Source organism: Heliangelus exortis, chromosome 21, assembly GCF_036169615.1.
Source record: "Heliangelus exortis chromosome 21, bHelExo1.hap1, whole genome shotgun sequence".
In the NCBI taxonomy this organism is placed as follows: Eukaryota; Metazoa; Chordata; class Aves; order Apodiformes; family Trochilidae; genus Heliangelus; species Heliangelus exortis.
Window position 1 is genome coordinate 6708915 of NC_092442.1, and position 26409 is coordinate 6735323.

The window sequence follows — 26409 nt, forward strand, 5'->3', positions numbered from 1 at the left end:
TTAATGCCTCCCAGCCCTGAGCAGCTCATTACCTTTGGTGGCTCCAGCAGCCCCCAGATGATAAATGGCTCCCAGGACAAGCCAGAAGGCTTTTTGCTCATCACTGGAGATGCCCATCACCTTCATGGCAGCCTGGAGCTTGTTAAACTGCTGGGTTGCCTTCTGCTTTTCTTCTGGCTGCAGGAGCAATGGGAGCCATCGGTGCGAGAGCCCAGCTCTGATTCCCCCTGCACCCAAATGTGTCAGGGACCCCCATTCCTCCCACAGACCCCCCCCACCCAGACCCATAGCAGTGACCTTGGAGAGGGGCACGATGCCAAAGACATTGTTCTCTGCCAGGTGGTTGAAATGAAGCTCAGTCCTGCAGGGATAAACACCAGGATTGGTCACATGCAGGAGACCCCAAGACCCTCTGGGCTGGGGCCTGTGCCCTCACCCTCCCCAGCTCACCGCAGGGTGCTGTCAGAGCAGGCCAGCAGGTAGTAGAAGACGTTGAAGGTGGCCTCGTTGGCTGGGCGCCTGGCCACACGCAGCTTCTCCAGCAGCAGCGTCTGGCAGAGGTAGGAGGGTTGGGAACTATCCTTGAGGGTCCTGCTTCCAACAAGACCCCCTGGCCAACCCCAGCCTGAACCTTGCCACGTGCCCAGGATCCCCATGGAGATGTGAGGGTCTCCTGCCCACCACAGGGCATCACATGAATGCGAACATCAACCAAGCAACCATGAGCATCTCCTCTCCTGGAGTGTCTGCTACTACAGGAGCACAAAGTGGCTCTGTTGAATTTTAAGGGCTCTGCTGTTATTATGTCAGGGCAGTATCTGGAAGACACCCAGATATGGAGGTTAACTCAGCAAGGAAGGGGAGTTGATCTGATCTGCACAGGGCTGCGTGCAAACAAAGATGAGAAGAGGGATGCCTGGCTGCTGAGTGCTGAGAGTATGGCCAGGCAGCTGGAGGGGGTCTGTGGCCAAGCTCAGAGGATGATGTGCAGCTGGGAAGAAATGCCCCAGCAAGGACAGTCTAGCTCCTGTGCCAAGTGGGACCACCTTGGTGAGGATGAATCAGCTCCTGTGCCGAAGGGGGCCACCCCGGCTCCCTCACCTGTATAGAGGCTGATGCCACCTGCCCAGCCTGGTCGAAGTCCAGAGAGATGATCTGGGAGAAGCGCGTGGCGTTGCCATTCATGCCGGTGCTGCTATTGCCAAAAGCCTCCAGGATGGTGTAGAGAGCCTGCCACTTCTCAACTGCGGGAAGAGAAGCGGGGCAGTGGGGTGCAGGGGTGGTGGGGCAGGCAGTCAGTGCCAGCAGTGCCAGCCGGGCAAGCGCTGCTGCTCCGGAGTGGTGCTTGGCGCTGTGGCAGCCCTTGGTAAAGGGGCTGGCGTGAGAAGTGGAAGCATTGGGGGGGTTGTGACTGCAAAGCAAGGGGTGTGTGCAGGTGGCACGGGGACCCCACACTCTGCAGAGGACTCACCCGAGAAGACCTTGCCGGTGCTGCCGGCGATGGTGGTGAGGTACTGGACAAGGTGCTGGCAGTTAGTGGTTTTGCCACTGCCACTGGCACCCAGCAGCACGACCGCCTGGTCCTGTCGGCTCATCAGCATGGTGCGGTAGGCAGCCTGGGCTACGGCGTAGATGTGTGGGGACATGTCCTCCCTGCGGCACCCTTTGAACATGTGCATGACCTGGTGGGGCAAGCGACGGTCAGCACCCTGACACCCCCACCAGCTCCCTCTGTTGCCTCTGGTGTCTGTCTCCCCCCATCACCTTCTCAGAGTACATGGAGGGGGAGCTCAGCGGGTTGATGATGACCATGGTGGGGCCGGCATAGGTGTGCAGGAGGTTGCCGCCGTAGCGCTGCCGCAGTGTGTGCAGCACGCTGGACTCATTGAGGTAGAGAAGACTGGCGAGGTCCTCCACCCGGTCGCAGGAGGGGGGGTTTGCCTGGTGGTGAGGAGGAGGTGGGTCAGGTGGTGAATGGGGTTCTGCCCCTCTGTCCCCCACCTTGTGGCCCTACCTTCTCCACGTCATCTTCCTCCACCTCCAGGACTGCTCCATCATGGTCTAACTTCACCTTCACCTTGCCTTCAGGCAGGGGGCTTCCCTCCTGCAGCCGCAGCTGGCTGCCTGCAAGGGGCATGGGGGGCTCAGCAGGGCTGTGCCAGCAGCCCCCAGGCCGGAGGGGCTCACTGAGCCATGGGAAGGATGGGGCACTATGTGTCCCCCTGGACTCACCCAAGGAGAAGCCATCCCTGTGCACCAGCCATACCTTCTCGGTCTCATACCAGGCCTCCTCAGCTGCTATCTGCTCCTCTGTCTTAGCCTGTGGGACAGCAGGACATGGGGTGGTTATGGTCACCAGCCCCATCCACCTCATCCCCTCCCCACGTCCTTGGGGGTGGAGGAAGCAGCGTTGCCTATCCATAGGGCCACATGCCAGGTGGTCACAGTCACCTTCTGCAAGCCCCAAGCCCTCCCAGCATGTGTCCCCAGTTTGCCCACAGCTCCCATGGTCCTGCCATGGCTCAGAGCAGGCATGCAGCTCCAGTGTCCCACAAGAATGTTCGGCATGGCTGCCTTGGGCAAGTTCAGAGGAGCTGAGCTCCCAACCCACACCCATGCCAGCCACGTGCTGGGATTGCAGGCACACCAGGCATGCTGTGCGGACACAGGACATGCTGCAGGGACACACTGTACACAGGACAGGCTGCAGGGACATCACAGAGGGACACAGGACATGGCACAGTGATGGCAGAGTACAGTGGCATAGGAAATACCAGGCTGGCATGGCCAGCACAGTGAGGACATCCCTGCCACACAAGAGAGGGTGAGCCCTAAAGCCAAACCTGAGCTGCAGCAGGGATGGGGCCAAGGGGGGTTGCCGGGGCATCGTCCGCTTGACCCTGGTGAGGCCGAGAGACGAGGCGTAAAGGCAAGAAGGGTTAATTTCTGCCCCTCAGACAGCACAGAATGCAGTGGGGGGAAGCAAGTGGAGTCAAAGCACCACTGTGCCAAACCCCACGAGTGCTCCTGGTGATAGTCACAGTTGCAGCCAGCAGAGTGGCAGGTCCAGCACAGTGCTGCACAGAGCTGGGAAGGACATCAGCCATGAGGCTCTGCCACCAAAGCCTCCAGGGTTGGGGGCCACCTTGCTAACTTGCTGCAAGCCCAGCCAGCACTGCATGCCACAGCTGCTCCTGCACAAGCTATCTGTCCTGCTCTGTCCCTTTCATCCTGCTCCATATCCCTGTCCACTCCAACTGCGCCACCTCCACAGAAAGCACATTCCTGGGCTTCCTGGCACAGCCCCTCTGGGGACAGGCACCCAACCCTGGCCCCCTCTGTCCAGGTGGGTGACAGGGCCACCCGGAGCAGTGTGGGATGAGGAAAGCCTTACGCTCCAGCACGAGGCGCGGGCGCAGACGCCGGCCCAGCGGCAGACAGAGGATGGCAGGGGGTCGATGGTGGAGGCAGAGGGCTCCTTAGGACAGGGGTACAGTACCTGGCTGAGGGCCGAGGAGGCAGGGTCCAGCTAATGGCAGCGAGGAAGGAGAAAAGAAAGAAGAAGAGAGGGGGTGAGAAGCAGAGAACAGCAGCGGCACTACAACATGCCCAGCATGGCCACGACCCCCATGCCATCACCCCAACTGTGGGCAGCCATGCCCAGGAAGCTTCAGGGATACTGCCCAGTGGGGGCCGATGGGCACCACAGCTCCCCATGGCCTGACACCCTGGTCTGTGCAGTGACCTTTAACCCATGGGAAGCCCCAGTCATCCATCCCCTCCTGCCAGTGCCACCAACAAAGGGGCCACGAGGCTAGACGCAGGGGTACAATCACCCTGTGATGAGCACATGGCACAGCCGGGTCAGCCTACATGTCCCCGTCCCCAGGCAGGCACCAACGCCCCTGGAATTACAGAAGCGGTGAAGATCCTCTCCAGCCGACGCTGCGCCTCTTCCTCCGGGCTCAGCTGGGACGTGGGGCCGGGGGCTGCCTGGAGGCAGAGCACCATTAGCACCGGGCCAGCTGCCCCATGGCCCCTAGTGGCACTGCAACCCCTGCCAGCCCCACGCTGGCAGCACGAGGTGGGCACTGATGTTTTCCTAGCCCCACAGTCCACCTGCCCCAGGGAGAAGGCTGGCGCAGACCTGTGGGCACTGAGGCCAGCACAGCCAGGGTACCAGTGGTTTCTCCTACTGCCTGAGGACCCATGTCCCCTCTCCCACACACCTGCTGGGGGGGTGCCGGGGCAGCTTTCGTGGGGTTTGGCCGCTTCTCAACAGACTGCAACTTCTTCTCCACACGAGCCAAAGGGGGAAACAAAGGGGAGTGTGATGGAGAGGCCACAGTGCACACAACTGCCCTGAAAAGTGACCCCCACCCAGCACTGCACACCCCAAAACCACTGCAAACCATGCAGGTGAGCTCACACCATGCCGAGCCAACCATTACGACCCCACTGTTGTGTTAGAGCATCCTGGGTGCACACACCAGTACCTTGTGCCTCTCCAGGGCAGTGGGTTTTGGAGCCGATGCTTTTGCTGGCTCTGCTTTCCCTCCTGTAGGCTGCACTGCTGATTCTGGCTTGGCTTCTGTGCCTGGGGACAGGGACGGCTTCGCGTCCCCCCCGGCAGGCTCGGAAGACTTCTCCTGCCTGTCCCCTGGCCGGAGCCGTGGCCGGTGCTCTTTGGTTTTGCCCTTCGCCATGAGGGTTTTGAGCCCCACTGAGATCTCATCCTTGGGGTCTGGCTTGGCAGGGGCTGCCGGAACAGCTGGAGGGGGTGGCGGGGCAGGAGGAGGTGGCACAGCATGACGGCCTGTTTCCTCCTTCCTGGGGGGTGGCACTGGCTCGGGAGACTTGGTGTCTCGACCCAGCTCCTTGGCACTGCCAGCATCCTCTCCTGGCAGGACTTTGCGGACCACCTTGCGCACCACCCGGACCACCTTGCGACGGGACAGCCCTTGGCCATCATCCCCCTGTCCTTCAGTGCCTGCAGCCGGGCCCTCCATCCCATTCACGGCTGCCCCATTCAGCACCGGCTCCAGGCTCTTCCCTTGACCAGGGGGTGGCTCAGGGCTCTTCAGGGACTCAGGGCTCTTCGGGGGCTCAGGGCTCTTTGGGGGCTCTGGGCTCTTCGGGGGTGCAGATGGCACATCCTTTGGGCTCTCTGACTGCAGCCACAAGGACACCAGTGTGAGCCAAGGTCCAGCAGGGTGGCACCTGCCACCACAAACACCCTCTGCTTGGGACATGGTGGTGCCTGGAGCTCCACACCCAGCCATGGGAGCACAGCTCCCAGCCAGACCCTGGCACTGCTGGACACAGCACCCAGCACCCCATCCCCAACACAGCTCCACCCTGCCCATGCCCTGCAAGACTTACAGCCCCATCCTCCTTCCCGGGTCTTTTCACAGCTAAGGATTTGTCCTCGTCCTTGACCTGAGGGTCAGACAAACAAGAGGAGCATGTTTCAGCCCACTGCAGGGCTTTGCTGCCTGAAAAGCCACAGGGACTGGGAAAAGCCATGGGGACCATCATTCCATGCCAGGGGGCAGGAAGGTGCTGCATGAAACAGCCCCAACTTGCAGCCCGTTACAGCCCCAGGGATGAGGACAATTATCCCTCCAGGCTCCCCAGCGTCTGAAAAGGTGTGGGGAAGAACAAAGCTCAAAGGTGGAAAAGTGAAACACTGCCTGCCCAAGCCCCTTCTCACATGCAGCCCATGAGCTGATACACAGAGCCCTGTGACACAAGGACTCTGGCTTTCTGCACGTCACCCCACCGGGTGTCACAGCACATTTTAAGTGTCACCATCTCATCTCTGTGGCAGCCACACCGTGGGACATACCAGCTCGCTGCTGAGCACGGTGATCAGGGCTCTCTAGGGAGAGGTGGGCAAGCAAACCCTGCCCTGGGCCATGTGTTCAAGCTCCAGGGCTTGACTACGGCACTGTGGTGGCAATTCACGGTGAACCTCATGGGCAGCAGTCCCCAGCTTGTCATTGCACAGCTCCTGCAAGCACTCAGGGCCAGCTGGTGGCTCACACTGTGATAGAGGTTGCACCAGACACTCGCAAAGCAGTCATTAGTGATGGTGTTAGTAATTGCATGCATGGCTATGTCAGTGAGGGGCATGGGGCAGCTCTCCATTTGCTCAGCATGGCCTCTGACATGGCAGCAGGAGGCTGGGAGCCCTGCTATGAAAGTGAGACTGGGGGAGCTGGTCGGCAGTGTGACCCAAATGTGGGGTGCAGGCAAACATGCGAGACACTTCCCTTCTGCTCCCAGAATGCAAACCGGGATGAGAACGCCATGGCGATGTCTCATGGAGCCGCAGCCCTGGCTGGGGAGAGAGGGAGAGGTCAGATGGGCTGGGGCTGGCATGTGGGAAATTGAACCATTGCACACCGCATGTCCTTCCCCACCAACCCTGGGAGCTCAGGACCCTCAGGAATGGGGGGCTGAGCCCACCTAGTCCTGCTCAGAGTTCAAACTGATAGTGCCTATGGAAGGGTTTTAAGAACATGCAAGTGGCCAGGCTGGGACGAGGCAAAACTCCTTGTACAGAAAAAGCCCCCTTAGTCAGGACTGTGCCCCAGTTTCCCCCTGTGCTGCTGCAGTAAGCAAATGCCAGGGTGAGGGAAGGGATATTTTCTGCCCCAGGCACCCTGCTCACCCCGACAACCGTGGTTTATTCCGAGCCTGACCCTGTGCCAGCATCTGGGCAGCCCTGGTGGGGACCTGCTCTGAGACCCTCAGTAGTGGCACCTGGGGCCACCAGGGTGAAATCCCCCTCCCAGGGCCAGGCACAGTGCAGAGGAGCACCTGGCCACCCAACCAACCCACCTGTCTGGGGATACATCGCCCCATCCCCAAGGGGTCCCCTGTACCCCACACAGAGTGAAACGACAGCACCCAGAGCATAGGCTGGGAATGGTCTGGAAACAAACCTGCCCACAGCTAAGAGCCCTCAAACCTTCTGCCCATGGTGTTCCCACCTCCACACAGCCTGGCACCACCCCAAGGATCCCCTGAAAGCACCGGTGCTGGAGTACCCAGAAACAACCCCAAGCCACCAAAGCACCCCAGGGGTGGTGCAGCCCCGTAGCCCCCAAACCCAGGATTGGGACTGATTCCTGTGTACCCCCTTGCCCTCCCCCCTGATTACACTCAGGGTTCCCACCTTACCACAGGGTTGGGGTGAGCCAGGAATGGGGGGTTTCTGCCAGGACGAGCACGGCACAGCACAGTGGGAGAGGCAGCAGCGGGGGAGCAGCCGGCAGTGAGGGGACAGCTGGGCTGATAGGGCCACCCTAAAAATAGCCCAGGAATGCAAGGGCCCCGCCGGCGCACGCAGCAGCCGGAGGGAGTGCTGGGGGGGACACACGGGGCCTCGTCGTCACCACCACCGCCACCGCCGGAGCTGCCGGAGGAAGTGATGTGGGCTCAAGGCAGTCCAGAGAGGGAACTGCCTGGGCTCCGTCCCACCGCCCACCCCGGGGGGGGAGCAAGGGAAGATGTCCCTGGAATAAGCACAGCCATGGGGCTGGGGCGAGCCAGGGAGGGTCTTGTATCCTGGGGTCCCGTGACATGGTGCCTGGTGTCAGAGCGTGTGTCCGGCATCGTGCCAGGAGTTGTAGCCCTGACAGTGTTTGCTCCTCCCTTTGCTTCCCCATAAATACAACAGCCCTCAAAATGCTCCAGAAAACTGACAGCCCCATAACCCTGTGGTGGGGGTCAGCACTGGGGATGTGCGGACCCCCCCAGCACAGCGTGGCAGCCCACAGTAAAGCCATTTTTGCGGTGAAGTTGCCTCTTGGATGTCCAAGATCTCCCTGGAAACGGTGGGAGCAGGGCGAGGGGCTGGGGGCCTCCCCGCGCAGGGGCTGCCGGGAGGAGGCCAGCAGCAGGGAGCTGGGCAGCACAGAGGAGAGGTGGCCACTGCCTGGGCCTGGGCATGGTGGAGACACCAGACACCAGGTGCCTGGGCAGGTCTCCATCTGACCCCAGGGACACAGATGGGCTCAAAACCCATTTCAAGATGGAGCAAAGGGTCCCAGCCTGACCCTCTGGGGGCTGTGGGGATGGCTGTGCCAACGGCAGGTTGGAAATACCTGTGAAAGGGACACCAGAACCACACTGTGTCCCTCCTGGCACATGTTAACAGCAGGTTTTGCAGCTGGCAGCCCCAGCCCCTCTTTGCACCAGATGTGCTGGGGAGAGGCCATGGCAAACGCCCTTAGCAGAGCTGGCACAACACAGGGAGGGTGCCCATGGTGTCCCCAGGTAGCATTGGCAGCAGCCACTGGGTTATTAGCAACAAATTGCAGCCACATCCCCTGACAGCAGGGACACAAGGCTTTCGTGAGTACACCAACCCAGCACCAGCACTCAGAACTGCCACAGGCCTCTCCATGATGAGCCAAAGCCGCACCAACATGGGTGACAAGACATGATACAACCTTTCCAGGGGTCCTAAGCACCCCTGAGGAAGGGTACAGAGCCACCCACCAGGGAGGAGCCTGGCTCCTACAGGCCATCCCACCAGGACCCCAGCCCAGTCCTGCAGCCATGGCAGTATTTTTGCTCAGCCAGCAGATTCCTCTCATTCCTCCACCAGGAATTTCAGTGAAGACGCATCAACCCCAAGGAAGAGCCTGCCAGACACAAGCCCCCTCTGCAGGGCACCTCAGAGACCCCCAGTAGCACCATCCCTACAGTGAGTGCAGGGGAAGAGCCAACCTAAAAGCTTTCCCTAGAGTAAGCACGGACAAGACAGCCCTCACCACATGTCCCCTCGCCTCACCATGGAGTCCACCGCTGGGACATGGGGCACAGCAAAGAACTAGCACCCAGCCATGCTGCAGCACACTGGTCTGGAGACCATGACCTCCTGGGACCAGGATACCCATGGCTGGCATGTAGGGTCTGCCAGCACAGCCGCTGAATGCCTGTGGTCTCACCAAAGCACTGGGGCGGTCAGCAGCGTTTCTGGAATATTTCTGCCTGGCTGGCACATGCCTGGACCCTGCCAGAGGAATTTCAACGATCAATAAATAAATACAAGCATGGAGCAGAGCCAGCCTGGAGCAAACCTAGGACACGGAGAGGTGGTTTCACCCAGTCCCTGATGCCACAGACCATGCCACCAGCCAGCCCTCCATGCACCCCGTATCACTGAGAGCCCCCAGAGACATGGAGGGTGCTGCCTCTGCCCATTGGTTTGTGGGGATGAGAGTGGCTTGGGTGCAGCTCCCACTGAGGTGTTTAAATCTTCTACGGTACACAGGGAGCTCAGCACCATCCTCACTCCAGTCAGGGAAAGGCTTCCAGAGCAACAGCCCAAAATATGTCTATAATTTCCTGTTTCAAAAAGGATCATTTTTATTTAAATTAGGACCAGAAGCATTCCAGGGAGCTTAGTGGGGCCTGGGGAAGAGCTGGGCCTCCCTGTGTGCCAGCACCTTGCACAGCTCCGCTGGGTGAGGGATTCCTGAATAGGCTCTGCACCATGGCTTCAGCTCCCCAGCACCGGCAAAGCCATGGCACATCCCCCCAGTGCACCCCTGCCCGTGCTGTGATGGCACCTGACAATGCCACAAGCACAGTCACCACCACTCCTCTGGCCGGTTTCCTCTGACAGATGCCATTTAACTGTGCCAAGACCTGGCACAAGGCTGTGCTCAGCCTCTCCCCTACAGCCCCAAGGACACCAACATCTCCTCCTCCTGCTTCCCAGCCACAGAACCACGCTCTCGATGGGCACAAGCACCTCTCCAACCCCCACATGCCAGCGTCAAACAAGCACCTGCTCCCACACCAGAAGCTCACAGGGCCCCCAGCCTCACGGGGTTATCTGGATGGGTTATCCTGGCAGCACAGCCGACATTGTCCAGTGACGCCTGTTGAGCTCCAGGGAGGAGGTGCCAGAAAGGCAGCACTCTGGCTCAGCACAGACTCCGCCCTGAAGCCCCAAAGCCACCACCATGGCCTGACCATGGCCACTGTCACTCGGTCCTGGTCACCCAGGGGTAGGGCCCTGCCACACTCAGCACAGCTCTCCCTGGACCTGCTCCATGGCCACGAGCACACTCCAGTCCCTAAAGAAGGTGTAAAAATACACTAAACAAGCCTGGTTATAAGCTAAACAAACTCTGTGCTGCTGCACCTCTCTGCAATTATATAGGGGGTCCACTCCTGCAGGCTGTGGGCATTTGGAGGCCTCTGCCAGGACACTGGCCAGCCAGGATGCTGGTTAGCCTGCAGCAGGGTCAGGGGAGCCAGGCGGCTGACGTGGGAGATGTGGGTCACCCAGCCATTAAGTTTCTATTTATACAGCAGCAGCCCTGCAGGCAGGGCTGCACATGCTGCTGGCAGCTCCTGTCCCCTGGCACATCATCCCTGAGAAGGCTGATGTGGGTAGGGGGCAGGCAGTGGGACAGGCAGTGCCCCTGTGCCCCTCCTACATTAGGGATTTCTCGGCACTGAGAGGAAAAGCTCCTTTCCCTGCCCAACTGTTTGTCTCAGTGACCAGGGACACACTTCCCCCAGGTGACACAGAACTGGGCTCTTGCAGAGCCCCTCTGGCATGAGAAAGATCAAACCCAAGTCCTGTTGCAAAAAACCCACCCTGCAGCCATTCTGCTTTCCCAGGGCATGGGCAGACATCACCCCTGTACCCCAGCCACAGCCTCCTACTCCTCCTTGCACATCACTCTTGGACGGAGCAGCCCCAGCACTTCATGGTTCCCACAGTCCCTGTCAACCCAAACACCTGCCAACCAGGATGCTGGTGGCCAGCAGACACCCAAGGCACCGACCCTGCAGCAGGGACAGCGTTACTCACATCCCAGGCAGCACGGCGTGTCCCCTGGCCGCCCCGCAGCCAGCAGAGGCTCAGCTCGCTCAGCTCCAAGATGGGCTGCACCTTCAACTGCACCGTCTCCCCTGACTGTCGGATCATCTCCACAATCTCATCCCGGGATTTGTTCTCCACGTTTCTCCCGTTGATTTCCACCAGCCGGTCGCCTGGCACCAACCCCAACGCCAAGTCTTTGGTGCCGGCTCCGGGTTCAGCAAAGTGCACAACGCGCCGGTACACCTGCCCATCAGGTGTCCGGTCCAGCATGGTGGTGCGGCGTAGGGAGAAGCCAAAATCACCCGTGTTCCGCCTCTGCAGCTCCAGCTGCCGTGGGGTGGGGGGTTGGGGGGGCACCAAGGCAGGCAGACGCAGCTCAGCTGGGAACCTCTTGCTGACGAGCTCCGGCACACTGGTACGCAGGGAGGTGGTGGGAGGGGTGCAGGGGTGTCCAGGGGGGACCCCTTGCTTGGTGAGCTGGGTTTCCAACATGCGTACCTCCACCTGTGGGGAGGGGGCTGCTGAGTGCTCAGAGGGGGTAGATGTCTCTGAGGTGCTTTCATCCCTGCTTTTCTGAGAGAAAGAGAAGCGTTTGACGATCATCTGGGAGTTCTGCTTGGCCAATGAGCCAAACTTGGCTGCCCGCTGCAGCACAGAGCCCTTGAAGTTGCCATCATCCACCTTGAGGTCGTCGCTGGAGCTGGCTGTGCTCAGATGGCCTGAGTCCAAGATGATGCTGCCCCGGTTGCTGTCAGAGTCAATGTCTGTGAGATGCAGGTCGGAGCCACTGGCCACCTTGATAGGGATGGGGTTGGAGATCTCCAGGCGGGTTTTGGAGTCCCGTTTGGAGGCACGATTGAGGTTGAAGAAGCCCCGGCGCATGCTCATCTCCTCCAAGCTCTTGAGCTCAGCTGCTGACATCCGTTCCTTCTTCTCCTTCTTTTCCTTCTTCTCCTTTCGGGACCCATCCTTCTCTTTGTCCTTCTTCATCAGGTTGAACATGGTGGAAGGGGGCTTGGGGCACACTTGCCCCTGTGGCAGGGCGCTGAGTCGGGGCGCTGGTCACGGTACAGCCACCTGCCTGCAGAAGGACAAGGGTGCCATAAGACAGGGGCACAGCCAATACCCTCCCCTCCATCACCCTACTGATCACACAGCTGCCAGCCCTGAGCCACATACCATCCCCACCATCCCCACCATCCCCACCCTCCCCAGGGAGAGCAGCATATGGGACTCTGGGACTGCCCCAGTCATTGTGTCCTTGCCCTGTCTGGCCACCAAGCCCCAGAGATGAAACAAGGATGACCCTGCTACCCCAAAGATGCCCTGGATGAAGCCCAAAAGCTGGAACCCCTGTGTATTCCCATGGCAGCACCAGGACTGACTGCAGGGCAGGCCCCCAGCATCCCCCACAGCTCAGGAGCCATTTGAGAGCAGCAGGGGTGGGTGGTGGAGGAAGGCATCCGGGTTGCATTTGCAGACACAGGCGCAGACACTCCCTGGGCAAAACCACCCACCCCTGCAGGCTGCTGCACCACGGGTGTCCCACCCGCCAGCTCAAAAGCCCCTTGTTGAAGAAACAAGAGCCCTCTCTGCTACTTGTCCTGGCCCCAGTCACCGCAAAGCCACAAGCAATAGCCGTGGGCAGTGTCCCTACCGGCAAGAGAGCCGGAAACATGGCCTCAAGTGAAGGCTGCTCTAATAAACAGGAACCTGTAAAATCACATCCCTCCCAAACACTGATAAGTGTCTAATTTTAGCCGGGTCGATGTAGAAACTCATGGTGCTGCCACTGACCTTCAGGAACAGTGGCTCTTTCATTCGGACATCCCCCACTGGAGGGGGAGCACCCAGTCAGCAGCAAAATCATGGGCAAGCAGAAACCTTGGCACTCTCTGGAAAGCCTCACGTGCACCCAGAGCCTAGGGGCACCCACAGCCTCACCCTGTATGGGGCAGCTATGGGACCCCACATGCTCCTGGGGCAACTGCTGCCCACCAGCCCCAAGCCACCCGACCCCGATGAAGTGCTTGGGCTGCAGATAAACAATTCCAAAGCAGAGCAGACGGCTGGCAGCACCGCATGGGACGGGCAGACAGCTATATATAACAGGGCAGGAAGCCATGCAGGAACTTAACCTCAGCACAAAGGACAACAGGAAAACTCCCTGTGTTTGAAGCATCTGCTTTAGAGGTCTCTAATGGGTGTGGGGACAAGGGCTGGGTAACCCACGGGGACAGACAGCACTGCTCGTTCTAGCAGCATAGGTTCTGTGGGGTGTGAGAATGCCATGCCATCCCGTGCCAGGCTGCACCTTGGCTCCAAACCAGCATCAGTGCTGCATCACCACCATGGCTTGAGCCACCTCCCTGCAAAGGAACATGGTCCCTGCTGCCCCTGAACACCCCCAAAAGGACATGGGAAACCCGCGTCCCCTTGGCAAAGCCACACGGGTTCAGGGAACAGCAGGAGACTGCCCGAACCCTGCTGCCCCCTAGAGCTGGGGTAGGGGCATGCATGCCAAGCAGAGGCCTGGTCACAGGGCAAGTGAGGGCAGGGCTCTGCAAGCCAATGCTCAGTACCAGCCCCATAGTGTGATACAGCTGAGGCAGTGAGGGGAAGCAGTCAGAGGGATGAGGTCAGGCACAAAAAAAGACCAGGTGGCTGTGTTCGTCAGCTCTGAGCCTCCTGTCCATGCCCAGAGTGCTGAGTCCCGGGGCTCTTCCTGCTCTGCCCTTCCCTTCAGCACACAAGGCTTTGCCTAGACCCAGGACAGCCAGGACCTGGGCTGGGCAGGACCCCAAATCACATGAAAAGAAGGAAGCTCCTTTCTCCTCTCTTAGAAACACTGCCTGCAGCATAACAGCTGATCTGAGCCCAGGGATGGCACAGCCTCTTCCTCTGACCCACAGCTGGTGCTGCTGGCAAAGGGCCCTGTGGCAACGCCATCGTGGGGGCTGCAGTCCACTGGTTTCTCTGTGGTGGTGCCTGGGGCTCTGCACAGACAATGGCAGGTAGGGAACCACCCCTGTCTCCCATTCCCCCACCATCACACATGCCACCAGTATCCCCACCTATTTGAGCACCCCCAAAGAGGTGCTGTCAGGGGGATGCAGAAAGGACTGCACCCCCAGGAGCACCCCACGCTTACCCCATGGTGGGGAGGGATCTGCTGGGACCCCTTCCCAGGTCCGGGACCCTCTGGAGCAGAGCCACTTGCCAGGCAGGTGCTGGTTAGAGCCAAGGCACAGAGAGGCAGGCGACCAGCGCGGTCTTTGTCCTCAGTGGTTTCTTTCCCCTGTACACACGCTCCCTCCCGGCCTTTGTACGCTCAACAAAAAGGAGGAACAAGCATTACCATCTGCATCGCTAATCAGGCAGCACCAGCAGCCCACAGCCCAGCCATGTGTGCACTGCACAAGGCCACCAGAAGCTTCGTGGGCTGGGGTGAAGACCCAGCATCCCTCTGGTGTCCCTGGCTGACATGGGATGCTCCCGGGATGTTGTGGCTTGTTCCCTTTTCCCAGAGGAGGTTCCCACTTGTTGGCATGCACACACGGGGATACCGGATGGGTGCAGCCCCACGCCTCAAGCAAGAGGCAGCTGCTGAGCGTCTCCCTGATCCTGATCCTGAACCAGACCCAATGTACCCTCCCTGACTATGTCTGGGCTCGCTCCGGAATTACCCATCTCCAGGTGTGTTCGGGACAGTGGCGTGCATGAGCCAGGACAGGGAGGGAGAGGCGCCTGTGGGCACCAGCAGTGCCAGGGGATTGCACGCAAGGATGCTGCTGTGACACCTGAGCTGGCAGGGGACACCAGATGTCACCCTGCAAGGGCCAGGTGGTAGAAACAGAGACCCAGTTTGAGGGTTCCAAACTCAAAAGCCCTCCCTGAGCTCCCCAGGCAGGAGATGGAGGGCGAGATGCAACCTCCTCCTCAACCCCCACCACAGCCACGAGCCCCCACATCTCTGCCAGAGTGTTGGGTAGTTTCAGGCGGGGAGGAAGGCGTTTACTGAAACTCTGGGCCACTCCTTCCCTCCCTGAGACGCAATCTCGTCCGACACGCTCCCTGCGCAAAGACCTGCAGCGCAAGTTTCCCGGTCACCTGCTCTCCTCACCCGCTCTGCTCCCTGCCGCCGTGCTGGCAGCAGGACCACGCTCACCTGCTGCTTCAGCACAGGACCTGGTGGCCGTCACCTTCTTGGGCACACCATGTTAGGGCACCCCAAACCCTGGCTGTGCCCAGCATGTAGGGATATGATGCCGTGCCAAGGAGCTGGTGCTGCTGGCAGCGATGGCCTGCAGCCAGCCTGGCTCTCGCACAAGGCAGAGGGGGTTGAGCTGTGGAATGGCTCCCTACCTCCTTGTTCCACAAGAACAAGGAAATGTAGGAGTTTTTCAAATACTTCTGCACTGCCTGCCTTTACGGACAACACTGGGAAGCATCAGGAGGAAAACAATTCTGAGTTTACCAAAGTCACAGCTGGGATGTGCTGCCAGGCTGTCTCAAAAGTGGGAATTCAGGTCCTCCTGCCATGGGAACCCCATTGTCCAGCAGCAAAGGACCCAACCTAGCTTTGACGTGTCACCCGGTGCTGGCAGCAGAGGCCTGGAGAGTGCATGGGTGTGTGCGTGGGGTTCAGCCACTCAGTGCAACCCAGCACCTGCCTCACCCCAAAGCTGAGCAATAAAATAACACAGGAGTCCTTATAAAACACAGGCAGTGTGGCAGTGATTGCTGCCAGGCTCTGCTGTGTGGAAGTGCGAGCTGGAGATGATTTAATGACTAGCTGGGAAGACAAATGGGTCAGAGCCCCCTCACCAGCAGGCACGCCTTCCCCCACCATCCATTTCTGGCCACAAATTTGCAGCCTGACCTCCTGACCAGACCAGCCCACAGCAAAGGTGAAGAACTGAGCCATGGCTCATCAGTGGACAAAGTTCAGGGCTGGCGCAGGCGCTGTGGGAACACTGGGCTACCAGCAACAATGGGGTGGTGGGAGCTGCTGGGTAGATCCTCAGAGCTGGGGTGCCAAGGTCAGGCTGGGGTGGGGGTACACCAGTCACCACACACCCCCGAACACCCTCCACTGGCCTACACTTTTCTATAATTACCCTAAGTTTAGCTCCAGTGCTCATTGACCAGAGGATTTGCATCTCACAGGCTGGCTGGAAACCACACTATTTCTGGATGTGCATCCCAGCCCTCGCCTGCTGCTCTATATATTCCTCTCTGGGAAAATTAACGTGCAGGCCGGCGCCGTGGTGGCCACAGGCCCTGTGAGCCCACACCAGTCCCACCACAGCAGCTTGCTGCAAGGATACCCAACCCCTTCACGTCACCCCAGAAAGGGACCCAGGTGACAGTGTCACCAGCCCCGGTGCGATGTGGTTAACGGTGAGCTGGGCTAATGGCTTCAGTGCAAGAAAGGCCAAGGCCAGTGGTTTCTCCCTGGAAGTGCAGCCCTCCCCGAGGAGCCACACTGCTGGGGCACTCAACACAGGGCACCCTGTGCTGCCCCCCACCACAACCAAAGGTGCGTGCCCACCATGGGTGCCCCCACAGCACCCACCACCCCCTAGCACGTGTCGTAAACACACAGGTGCTGCAATGCACCGAGGGGGGGGAGGGAGGGGAAGCACAAACACACCCCGCAGCGCGACGGGGGGCATGCACAAGGTGACACAGGGGGCTGGCACACGCATGCACACACACTGCAAGATACCGGGGGATGCACACGCACGGGCGCTGCAAGACAATGCGCGTACACACACCCCGCAGCTGCACTGGGGGGGGGGACGCGGGCACACGCACGGGCCCGCCCGGGGGGCGATGCAGACACCGCCCAACCCCGCTCCGCCCCGCGCCGGGCGGTGCGTTCCCCTTGTCCTGGACGCCGGTACCGGTACCGGTAGCGGTGGGTAACTCACCCAGCGAGGGAAGCGACGGTGAAGGGAGCGGGGCCCGGTGTTGGCGGCGGCGGTGCCGGGCCCCGGCGGCGGCGCGGGGCGGGGTGGGGCGGGGCGGGCGGCTCCGCACCGGGGCGGGCACTACCGGCTCTGCGCGCGCCGCCCTTTGCGCCGGGCCCGGTGCGAAACGGGACCAACAGCGTAAATGGGCATAGTACGGATCGGTACGGCGGTACCTAGCCCTCTCGGGAGTATCCCCTGTGCACCCCGCACCTTTCCCCCCACCTTCCCCCTCCCCCGTGCCACAGCGCACACTCGGGGTGCACCCGCAGCACTCCCCGAATGCGAGTGCTTTGTGGGGCACCCCCGGTGCGCTCCGTGCCGGGGTGAGCCCCCAACGCACATCCCTGATCATCGAGGAGACTGTGCGCACGCTGGAACACACCCCCGCCCCTTTTTTGCACACCTATCCACCTCCACACAGCGTGCTCGCACCCCCGGGTCAGCACTCAACATCCCACCGCTGTACTGCACGCCCTGCAGCACAACACAGGGTGAAGGACACACTCATCCCCCGTGCTGCCACACCTGGGGCACCCACAGCCCCGTGAGTCACACCCATGCACTCCTGAGGTTCCCCTTTTTGGGATGATCCCCTCAGGAGCTGTGCCTGAGTCAGCACAAGGAAGGTTGCAGGTTGCTGGGACAAGGGTGGCTGGTCCCCAGCAGCACGGGCCAAGCCTGGGGAATACAAAGCAGGCTGTGGAGGAGCACCCTGCAGAGCCATTTTGAAGCCGTTGCTTCTCTCCACACCACCTGTTCCCAGGGAGACCTGTAATCCCACAGGAACCAGACCATTTCAGACAACGCCTGGCTGCCTTGGCTGGGAGACAGCACACGACTGATTAAAATCTCTCTGTGAGTTCAGCAGCAAGAGCCACAAAGCCTTTGCAATGCACCATCCACTCCTGTCCGACTTTGGGACGTGTCATTGATGTTGGTCAGAAACAGCCAAAATCCTGCAGGTGGTTTCAGGATGAGCTCTGCTGTGTGTGGGCTGGGGCAACTTCACTTACAATTAGTCGTGGGAACAGATGGGCCATCTTTGGGCTCTTTTTGGGATATTAGTGGCCCAGCAGCCTGAGGAAGCTTGAGGAAAAGGGACCCCAGAGACAGGCATAGAATCAGAGAGTGGTTTGGGTTGGAAGGGACCTTGAAGATCACCTAGTGACCTCCCACTAGACCAGGTTGCTGCAAGCCCTATCCAGCCTGGCCTTTAACACTTCCAGGAGTGGGATACTCATGAGTTCTTTCCAAAAGCACTTTTCAGGGAGTGCATGCTCAGTTTCTTCTGGAAAGCTCAGGGTGGACAGAGGTACTTACAGGAACAGGGGTCTGTCTGGCCCCAGCACCATCCCTGCCACCTTCCACAGCTTCTGCCCTGCCCCTGGAGCACTCACCCCAAAACCTGCCACCGTCCATTGGAGGCTGAGCTGGGTGGTTCTGGCTCTTCTGCAATGACCGGGTGAAGGGGACTTGGGTCTTCCTTATGCCCACAGTGTCACCACCTTGCCTTGATGCACAGTAAGCTTTGCACTAGCTGGAAGCTGAGCCTTGCCGTGAATGAGGGAAAGGTCCTCACCATTCAGAGCAGATCTGCAGCAGGGAGCATCACTCACACCTGCACAAGGAATCCCACCAGGTTCACCCTGCTGTTGGGATACATCTCCCTGTGTGTCCTGAGCCCTATTACCTCACAGGGATAAGGCCAGGTGTGATTTTCAGTCCATGACACATGCTCACCACATGGCCCCAGTGCACCAGTACTGTGTTAAAGCATGGTGAGAGCAGCTGGCAGCCACGCAAAGGGCCTTATACCGTCCCCTGGGCCAAGAGACCTGGTGGTGGAGGAGATGCATCCCTTGCAGCAGTGGAGGATGGCAGCAGCCAGTGCAGCAGACTGCTTTTGTCACACTTTCCTTTGTCCCAGGCACGTGGCACCAACTGCAGGGAACTGCAGCCATCCAGAGAGCAGGGGCAAGGGAAGCAGAGCCCCGGCTCAACTGACAGGAGGATTTCCCATCTGTGGTTGCAAGGGGACGTGTGACTGTGCGTCTGCCCTGCCTACCCAGCACAGGCGGGTGAACAGCCGGTTACAGCCTGCAGCAGCTCCAGCTACCTTATCACACCCTGGCAGGGCTGATGCTGATTGGAACCGCTGAGCTGTGGGATAGCAGGGGGTCCCAGTGGCTGCCACCTCCCCAAGGCTAAACACCTTCGTGGTTCCCAGCAAGACCATACCCCCAAGATCCCATCCAGGCTCACCAGTCCCTCTCCTGGGACCAGGCTTCCCTGAGCAGTTTTTCCCCGGGTTTCACGGGCACCAGTGAGCCCACTGGCCCAAAGCAAGTCTCCGTGTTGTCCAAAGCTTCTTTAAGGAGCAGCGGGACAGAGCTCTGGTGCCAGTGGCGTTTCACGGTGCCCTGGCAGGCACAGACGGCTGGCCAGAGCAGCAAGGGCCCCGAGCCGGGCTGGGAGGGGAAGCATCTGTTTCACAGAGCCACAGGGTTTCCTAAATAGGTCACTGCTTTTTTATAGTCTCTGGGATCTAGAAAAACCAGTTGTTCCAGACAACTCGTGGACCCGCCACCATCATCTCAGCGGTGGCTCCCCTGGAGCTCACCATCATCTCCCCCCAGGTCCTGGCCATGAGGGGGTTCCTACCCCACCAGCAGTGCTGGGGGTGATCTGGGAGAGAATCTGGGGAGCTCATGGCACTCAGAGTGGTACCCCAGGGTCCTGCTCTCTGCCCAGGGTGACCTGTCCCTTGGCCATGTCCGATGTCAGGTGTGCAGGGGGGCTTCCCCCCACCCTGCTCCTGGTCTGGATGTGGCTCCAGGCTTTGCCCGGGGACTGTTTGTAGTCAGAAGCAGGGTTTGTGCCCTCGTGAGGTGCAGAGGGGTGCGGGGCCGGGCACCCCCGGACACGCTGGACACCCGCATGCGCCGGCTGCGGCACAGGGTGCGCTCTCCCTCTAGTGGCACCAGGCTCCTGGCAAAACCTTCACATTGCAGAGGCTGCCGAAGCCACGGCCAGAGCGTGCTTGAGGGTCTGAAGGAAGCTGGGGGACGAGCCGCAGCCTGGTCTCCCCCTGACAGGCAGGGGTGCACATGGCAGGGGGCACAAGGAGGCTTTGCAGGAGCGTTCCCACCACCAGCCCCATGTTTTGACAGCCCCGGGGGTTGTGGCCGGGGGGCTCTGTTCCTCCCTTTCTCAGCCCCCACATTTGCTGGGACTCGATGCTACAGTCAGACAGCATGCCCCAGGAGCCAGTGTAGGGTTTTCAGGGTGCAGCCCCACATCTCTGCTTCCCAGAGATTCTCCCTGACTTTGCCAGCGCTGTCCCCATCTCTGTCCCCATATTGTGCCCAGGCAGCAAACTGCTGGGGGAAAGCTCCTCTCCCCAAGTCCTCGCTTGCCCCCACCACAGCAGAGCCCTGCCTGCAGGAGGGGTCTCCCAGGACCCCGCTGTGCCCCCTCAGGTTGTGTTGGGCAGGTGCCATCCCTGCAGCTTGGCCCTGCCAGGATACCCCGGGCCAGGTGCCAGGCTTTGCTGTGGCCAGTGCTGACAGGGCGCTTTGTTTTGTGCCGGCCAGCCCGGCGGGGAGACAAAAGGAGCAGTCAGACGCAGGCGGCGCATTGTGCCGGCAGCCATGCGCTGAGGCAGCACCCCGCGCCGCTGCACTTGCCTCGTGATCCCCCCAAGAGCCAGGGCCTGCACCCGCCATGGGACCCTGAACTGAGATACGGGGATGGAGGAGTGGGACCAGGTTGCTGTAGTTACCGTGAGGCATGAGGACTAGGGATGCTTGGTTGCCATGGTTACCGCAGGTCTAAGGCCTTCTAGGCCCATGGCACCTCCTTCCAGGCATGGGTCCATGGCTGTGGTGTGTGGAGCCAGGGAGCAAGCAGCGTGGCCCTGTCACCATGGCACACCAGCAGCCACACAACCCCCCTCACCCACCATAGTGGGAGGACAGTGTCCGCACAGACATGGAGTGGGGACCCACCATGGCCAGCAGAGTGAGGCAATGGTGATGGCCCAGCAGGCACACAGCAGAGCCCACCACCCGCAGGGTCTCACCGGGAAGGTGCTGCACCCTCCCCACCATGCCAACCCGAGCCAGCCCCTGCGCTCACCCCGTGATGGCGCGGTGCATTGCCCCTGGAAAATGCCAGAGCTCTCAAACTGTTGAGTCATTTGTGCCCAAGATTATCTGTGTAAACAAGCTGCCCCGATTATTTTTTTTATTATTATTTTAATTTTTTTTTTCGTTTTTCTTTTTCCCCAAGAATGTGGCTCAGACCATGGGGATGAGCAGCTGAAATCTCCAGGGATCAGCGGGACAATGCCAGAGCAAGCATTGTGCTGACAGCTCTGCAAATGCTGGCACAGGCTCCCAGCCAGCAGCACCCTATAAAAGCCGAGCCGCTGAAGTAGGCAAACATTACATGGGTGAAGCAGCAGTAACCGCCTGAGCTAGGTGAGTCCTGGGACTGATTCACATCTCTCCCACCTCGTCCCCTGCTCGTCCCGCGGCCACCAGCCAGCTGGGCAGACACCCTTCCTTCCTGCCTGGTGGCAAAAGACACCCAGAGGGACTGTTACCACTTCCCATGGAAAAAGACAGGCTCACACTTGCCCGCTGGTGGCTGGGATGGCTGAGATCCCTTCTACAATGGGGCACCCCACTCCTAGCACCCACCTGGCTCTCGGCATGGCACACCAGTTGGCATCTCCCATCAACAGCCCGGGCTGTCCATGGGAGCCCACTGTGCCTCCCAAGAGAGAGGAAAGCTGGCAGGTCTGGCACTGCTGGGCAGCGGGGCAGCCCGTACTGCCTGCTACAGCTCCCCCAACAACCCAGAACTGTTTTTCCTAGCAATGGCCTGGCCTTGACGAAGGAGAAAGGGGATCTGAGCACTGTGTCCTGGTGGGCACACAGGCTCCATGACACAGCCAGGAGGAGGAATAGGGCACTGTGGTGGTGGTGAGAAGGGCACATCCTGCTTTGGTGTCCTGAAGCCCCCTGCTGTGCCCCTAAACCCATCCTGGATCTCACTGCAACTGGCATGTCTTGTCCTCCACAGCTGGGCAGCTGCCCTCGAACAGGCACCGTGGGCAGTGGGTACAGAGCAGCCCCTTAGCCCCCCAAGGATGCACAGGGGTGCACTGCAGTACCAACAGCTTTTCTTTCCTTCTCCAGACACTGTTCCAGCTGCAAAGATGGCTCAGACAAACCCTCTGCCTGTCCCCATGGGCCCGTGGAAGGTACGTCCTTGCAACTCCTGTATCTTGCTGTTCCTGGGGTGCAGGTGGGGGTCAGGGAGAGGGGCAAAGCCCATCCTGCAGAGCCAGCAAAGCTGCACAGCAGGCGTGAGGTGGAGGGAGTGCAGCAACAAGGCACCCCTATCTTCTGCCCACGGGAACTTGCCTCCTACCTGCTCAAACAGCTCCTGGGGGGGCTTGGTAAGCCTCTTTGTGGCATGCTGGCGCAGCCCTGTCCTGTCCTTACCTTTTGTCCTGCTACAGGCAGTTGCAGCCATGCCCATAAGCCACACACGCCATTACTCGCCCTCTGTTTTCAGGCAGGGGCAGGCACCAGGGCTGCCAAGGGGGCGGTGGGCAAGGCAGGGCAATGTGGGGAGCAGCCCCGAGAAGCTTGGCAAAGGCTCCGGGGACACGGTTGCAGGTGGGAGCAGAGAGGGAGATGAGAAGCACGTGTGTGCAAGCGGGGCCCACCCCGCCGGAGTCTGGAGCTGTAACCGGGAGAAGAGAGCGGCAGCCGCAGCCCCCCGGGGAGATCCCCATCGCCCTTTCCCCCGTTAATCCTCTTTGCCCTAGAGCGTTCGGAGCAGAGGCCGGGAGAACCGCCAGCCACAGCCCTGCCACCCGCCCGTCCCAGAACGGCTCCGCTCCTCTCTCCGGACGGCACCGCTGCCCCGGGATCTGAACTCCGCAGGGGTGAGCAGGAGAGCGGAGCGGGGGCCGGAGTGCGGCTCCCCCAACAGCAAGGCAGGGCGCCGGGGGCCAGCAGTGCAGGGAGGTGTGCGGGGCTGTGTCCCAGCTCAGAGGGGTGCCCAGTGCAGCCTCCGCTGGGCTCTTGCCCGGGAGGAGCGTGACCCCCCATGTGGAAGAGACGCTGAATCGCTTGGGGCCGCTGCCGGGCAGTTCCCAATTTGGCACTTCACTCTCCGTTCCAGATCACCGTGTACGACCAAGAAAACTTCCAGGGCAAGAGGATGGAGTTCACTTCGGCTTGTCCAAACATCATGGAGTGCGGCTTTGACAACATCCGCTCGCTGAAGGTGGAGTGTGGAGCGTGAGTACCCGGTGGTGGGGATGCTTTCTCAGGTGGTCTGGTGGGGCGAGGAGTGCCAGATCGTGGAGCAGGTCTGCTCAGCTGGGGGAATCCCAGGCAGCCGTGGGCAGTACAGACACAGCGGCAAAGCTTTGACATCATCCAAACCCTCCTCCTGCAGTCAGGGAGCAGCCGGGGTTGTGGAGCTCTCTGGTGCCCCGCAGGGATGCTACCTAAGGATGAGGGTGAAGATCAGTGCTCAGCGAATGGCTCTTGAGCTCAGCCTGGTCCCTACCTACCTATGTAACCCCACAAAGCACCATGCTATGAATCACTTTTCTGGCTCCAGGGCCCAGCCCTGCTCTTCCCCATGCTCTCCCCACTCTGTGCAGCTCCCCGAGACCATAACAAAACCTTCCCTCAGCCTGTGCTAGGCTGCCCATTGCTAGCAAGGGTAGGGAGCAGAGCTGGGTGTCTCCCTGTGCACAGGAATCTTCCCTGGCGCAGGCAAGACACCCTGAGCTGCTCTGAGATGCTCTGTGTAAGGAGTGCTCCCCACAGCAAGCATCCCGCGGGGGCTGGGGAAGCAGACAAGATAGATTTTTGCTGCTATATTTAGGAATTGTAACGCTAATGGGATTACAGCAGCGTGCGTGCTGCCGCCCTAATCAGCTCACTGCTCCGGTTGGCGTGTTCCTCATCAGGCTGGTCACCTTGCACAGGGGAGGCTGACTGCAGGACATGGGATTGGGCTCAGTTTGGGTCAGTGGCAAGAGGCCCTTGACCCCCTTGTCTCAGTGTTGCCACTCAGCACCGCATGTGCCCCAAAAAACAGGGGGGCTCTGGGCTGCACAGCCTGTGCTATCAGCATTCCAGCTCCCCAGGCTTGGCCATGGCTCTCCTGTCCCCAGTCCCTGTAGGGGATATGCCCAGGAGTGGTCCCCACCCCAGGGACAGGGAGGCTCCTGTGTGGGCAGCACCAGGGCGTGCAGAATGTGTCCTGCAGGGTGGAGGCATCCCTCTCACCTCTTCTTGTTTGTTTTCAGCAAACAGGGGGACCCAGAAAGAGGAAAGGCAACAGCTCCCTGCCCTGTCTGCAGTCAGATGGGAGCTGCCTGGTTTGGGCATAAGGAATTCAGGTCTTTCCAGCTGTGCCAGGTTGTAATTGGGAAATAAGTCAGAATGGAGGCCTTTGGGAAAAAGGGCAGCTGGGGTTGTCTTATGGCATCCCAACGTGATGCCCATCTGCATAAATAACCAGAGAGTGTCAGGGGAAAAGGAGGCCCCTTGCAGGCTGGGGCCCTCAAGGGAGGGACCCCATCACACCTTGCAGCTGGGGGATGTTTGTGCTGCTGTGAGGCTGTCTCCCAAGCACCCGGTGTGGTTACAGGCTCCCTGGTTCCCTGCCCACATCCAGCACTGTTTCCTTTCCTCCCGGATGTGTATGCAGGGGCCAGACCCCAACCTCTTCCTCACACCTACCTCCTTGCCCCAGTACCATCCCTGAACAAGAGGTCCAGAGCTTCTGCAGGAAGCTCTGGCAGCCCTTATTCTGCTTTTGCAGCTGGGTTGGTTACGAGCACACTGGCTTCTGTGGGCAGCAGTTCATCCTGGAGAGGGGAGAATACCCACGCTGGGACGCCTGGAGCGGCAGCAACGCCTACCACATCGAGCGGCTGATGTCCTTCCGCCCCGTCTGCTCTGCTGTGAGTGTCCTGGCTCCCACGGAGCTCTCTCATCTCTGATCCCCTCAAAATGTCTCAAGCAATAGCACCAAGCCAAGGGAGGGAGGTTAGGAAGGGCAAATACAGCCACGCCTGGGGATCTTGGGGCTCCTCAGGACAGACTCAGCTCTTTCTCCCCATGCCCAGCAGGATTTGCTCTTTCTGCCCTGTTTTCTAAAACCTTTTTTGGAACTTCTGGGCCATCTGCACATGTCCAGATCTGGGGGACAGGCAGCCTGAGAGGGTAGTGGAGACTCAGCAGTCACTGATACCTCCCAGGCAAACTCCAGCCCCATCCTGGCCCAACACCACCCTGCTGAGCAACTCCAAACATCTGGGCTTTGGGAAAGCCAGCTTCTTTCCCCCAAAAATGCCGTCCAGAGTCTGAATACCTCCCTCTCCAGGAAATCCTCTGGGCAAAGCCATAGGGAAGGACAGTCACTGCCTCCATCCATGCCAGGGAGGGAGCATTGCCCCTCCCTCACCCACAGCTTTTCCTCCCCCCAGAATCACAAGGAATCCAAGATCACTGTCTTCGAGAAAGACAACTTCATCGGCCGGCAGTGGGAGATAGGTGATGACTACCCCTCACTGCAGGCCATGGGCTGGGCCAACAACGAAGTGGGCTCCATGAAGATCCAGTGCGGCGCGTAAGTGATGGGCACAGGGCCACAGGCAGCAGGGATGAACCAGTGATACCACAGCTGGAGGGGGGACACCCCTTAACCCCATTACGTACCTTTTATGGCGGCCTGATGACTCCTTCTCTTCCAGGTGGGTTTGCTACCAGTATCCTGGGTACCGTGGCTACCAGTACGTCCTGGAGTCTGACCACCATGGAGGAGACTACAAGCACTGGAGAGAGTGGGGTTCACACGCCCAGACCTCCCAGATCCAATCCATCAGGCGTGTCCAGCAGTAGCTCCCCCCTCTTCAGAATATCTCTGCAAGGTTTCTAAAGCTCACCAGCTCCCTTTTGGTGCTAATACTCCCCTCCCAAAATAACCACCCCTTCTTGTACTGCAACTGCTTATGGAACAACACTCCCAAACGGTACCAACTGCCACAATTGCCAATAAATGTGACTGAAAGAAAAAGATAAACCAGCTTAGTGGGTGTTTGCTGTTGTGTGATTGAGACTGAAGCCACACAGTCCTTTGCCAGTATGAGGGACCAGATCCTTCCCTGCCTGTTTTAAGCAGGACAGAAGCCCGGTAGGGCTCACACTAAGGGCAAGTTCATCCTCCATTCAAGTCTTGCCCTCACAAAGAGCTGCCAAATCCTTGGTTGCTGCAGCTGCATGGCTTCTTTTTCCCTCCCTTCCCTAATCAAGGTGAATGACATCTTGTCCCTGCTCCCTGTCCCACTGAACCACACCAGCACCAGGCCCCCACCTACACACAGTGACTTCTGCCACACTGCTCATGGGCTCTGCAGCCAGTGCTGCTGGGTCAGGGGCACTGAAAGTCGAGTTGTCAGCCAACCAGCATCCTTGGGGCTGAGGGATGCTCCCTGAGAGGGCAAAAAAAGAAAGTCACGCCAACAGCCAC

The 26409-nt window shown here is 59.9% G+C and overlaps 2 protein-coding genes across 16 annotated transcripts in view; one reads left to right on the forward strand and one right to left on the reverse strand.

Annotated features, from left to right (window-relative positions):
* Nucleotides 1–16898, reverse strand: part of MYO18A (myosin XVIIIA) — a 36610-nt gene extending 19712 nt beyond the window's left edge. For 4 of the 15 annotated variants that reach the window (XM_071765414.1, XM_071765403.1, XM_071765404.1 and 1 more), the window contains exons 1-11: nt 16795–16898; nt 10847–11939; nt 3395–3529; nt 2233–2320; nt 2015–2124; nt 1765–1941; nt 1472–1682; nt 1102–1244; nt 451–551; nt 298–361; nt 33–177 (exon numbers count right to left, since the gene is read on the reverse strand). In XM_071765414.1, coding sequence (XP_071621515.1) covers nt 33–177; nt 298–361; nt 451–551; nt 1102–1244; nt 1472–1682; nt 1765–1941; nt 2015–2124; nt 2233–2320; nt 3395–3529; nt 10847–11860 — 2188 coding nt within the window. In that variant the 5' untranslated portion in view covers nt 11861–11939; nt 16795–16898. Of the gene's footprint in view, nt 1–32; nt 178–297; nt 362–450; nt 552–1101; nt 1245–1471; nt 1683–1764; nt 1942–2014; nt 2125–2232; nt 2321–2843; nt 2901–3394; nt 3530–3915; nt 3994–4229; nt 4293–4496; nt 5172–5382; nt 5439–6274; nt 6344–7188; nt 7386–10846; nt 11940–14009; nt 14189–16794 lie in introns of those variants that run through there. The other 11 variants (XM_071765409.1, XM_071765406.1, XM_071765410.1 and 8 more) reach the window with 9 other exon arrangements.
* Nucleotides 16899–21270: 4372 nt separating this feature from the next.
* On the forward strand, nt 21271–25962 carry CRYBA1 (crystallin beta A1). The gene is given in 8 exon segments (XM_071764787.1): nt 21271–21303; nt 21305–21317; nt 22041–22105; nt 22679–22798; nt 23038–23156; nt 24700–24841; nt 25367–25509; nt 25634–25962. Coding segments are annotated over 8 exon segments (768 nt in total). The 5' UTR covers nt 21271–21285; the 3' UTR covers nt 25782–25962.
* The last annotated feature ends 447 nt before the right edge of the window (nt 25963–26409 follow it).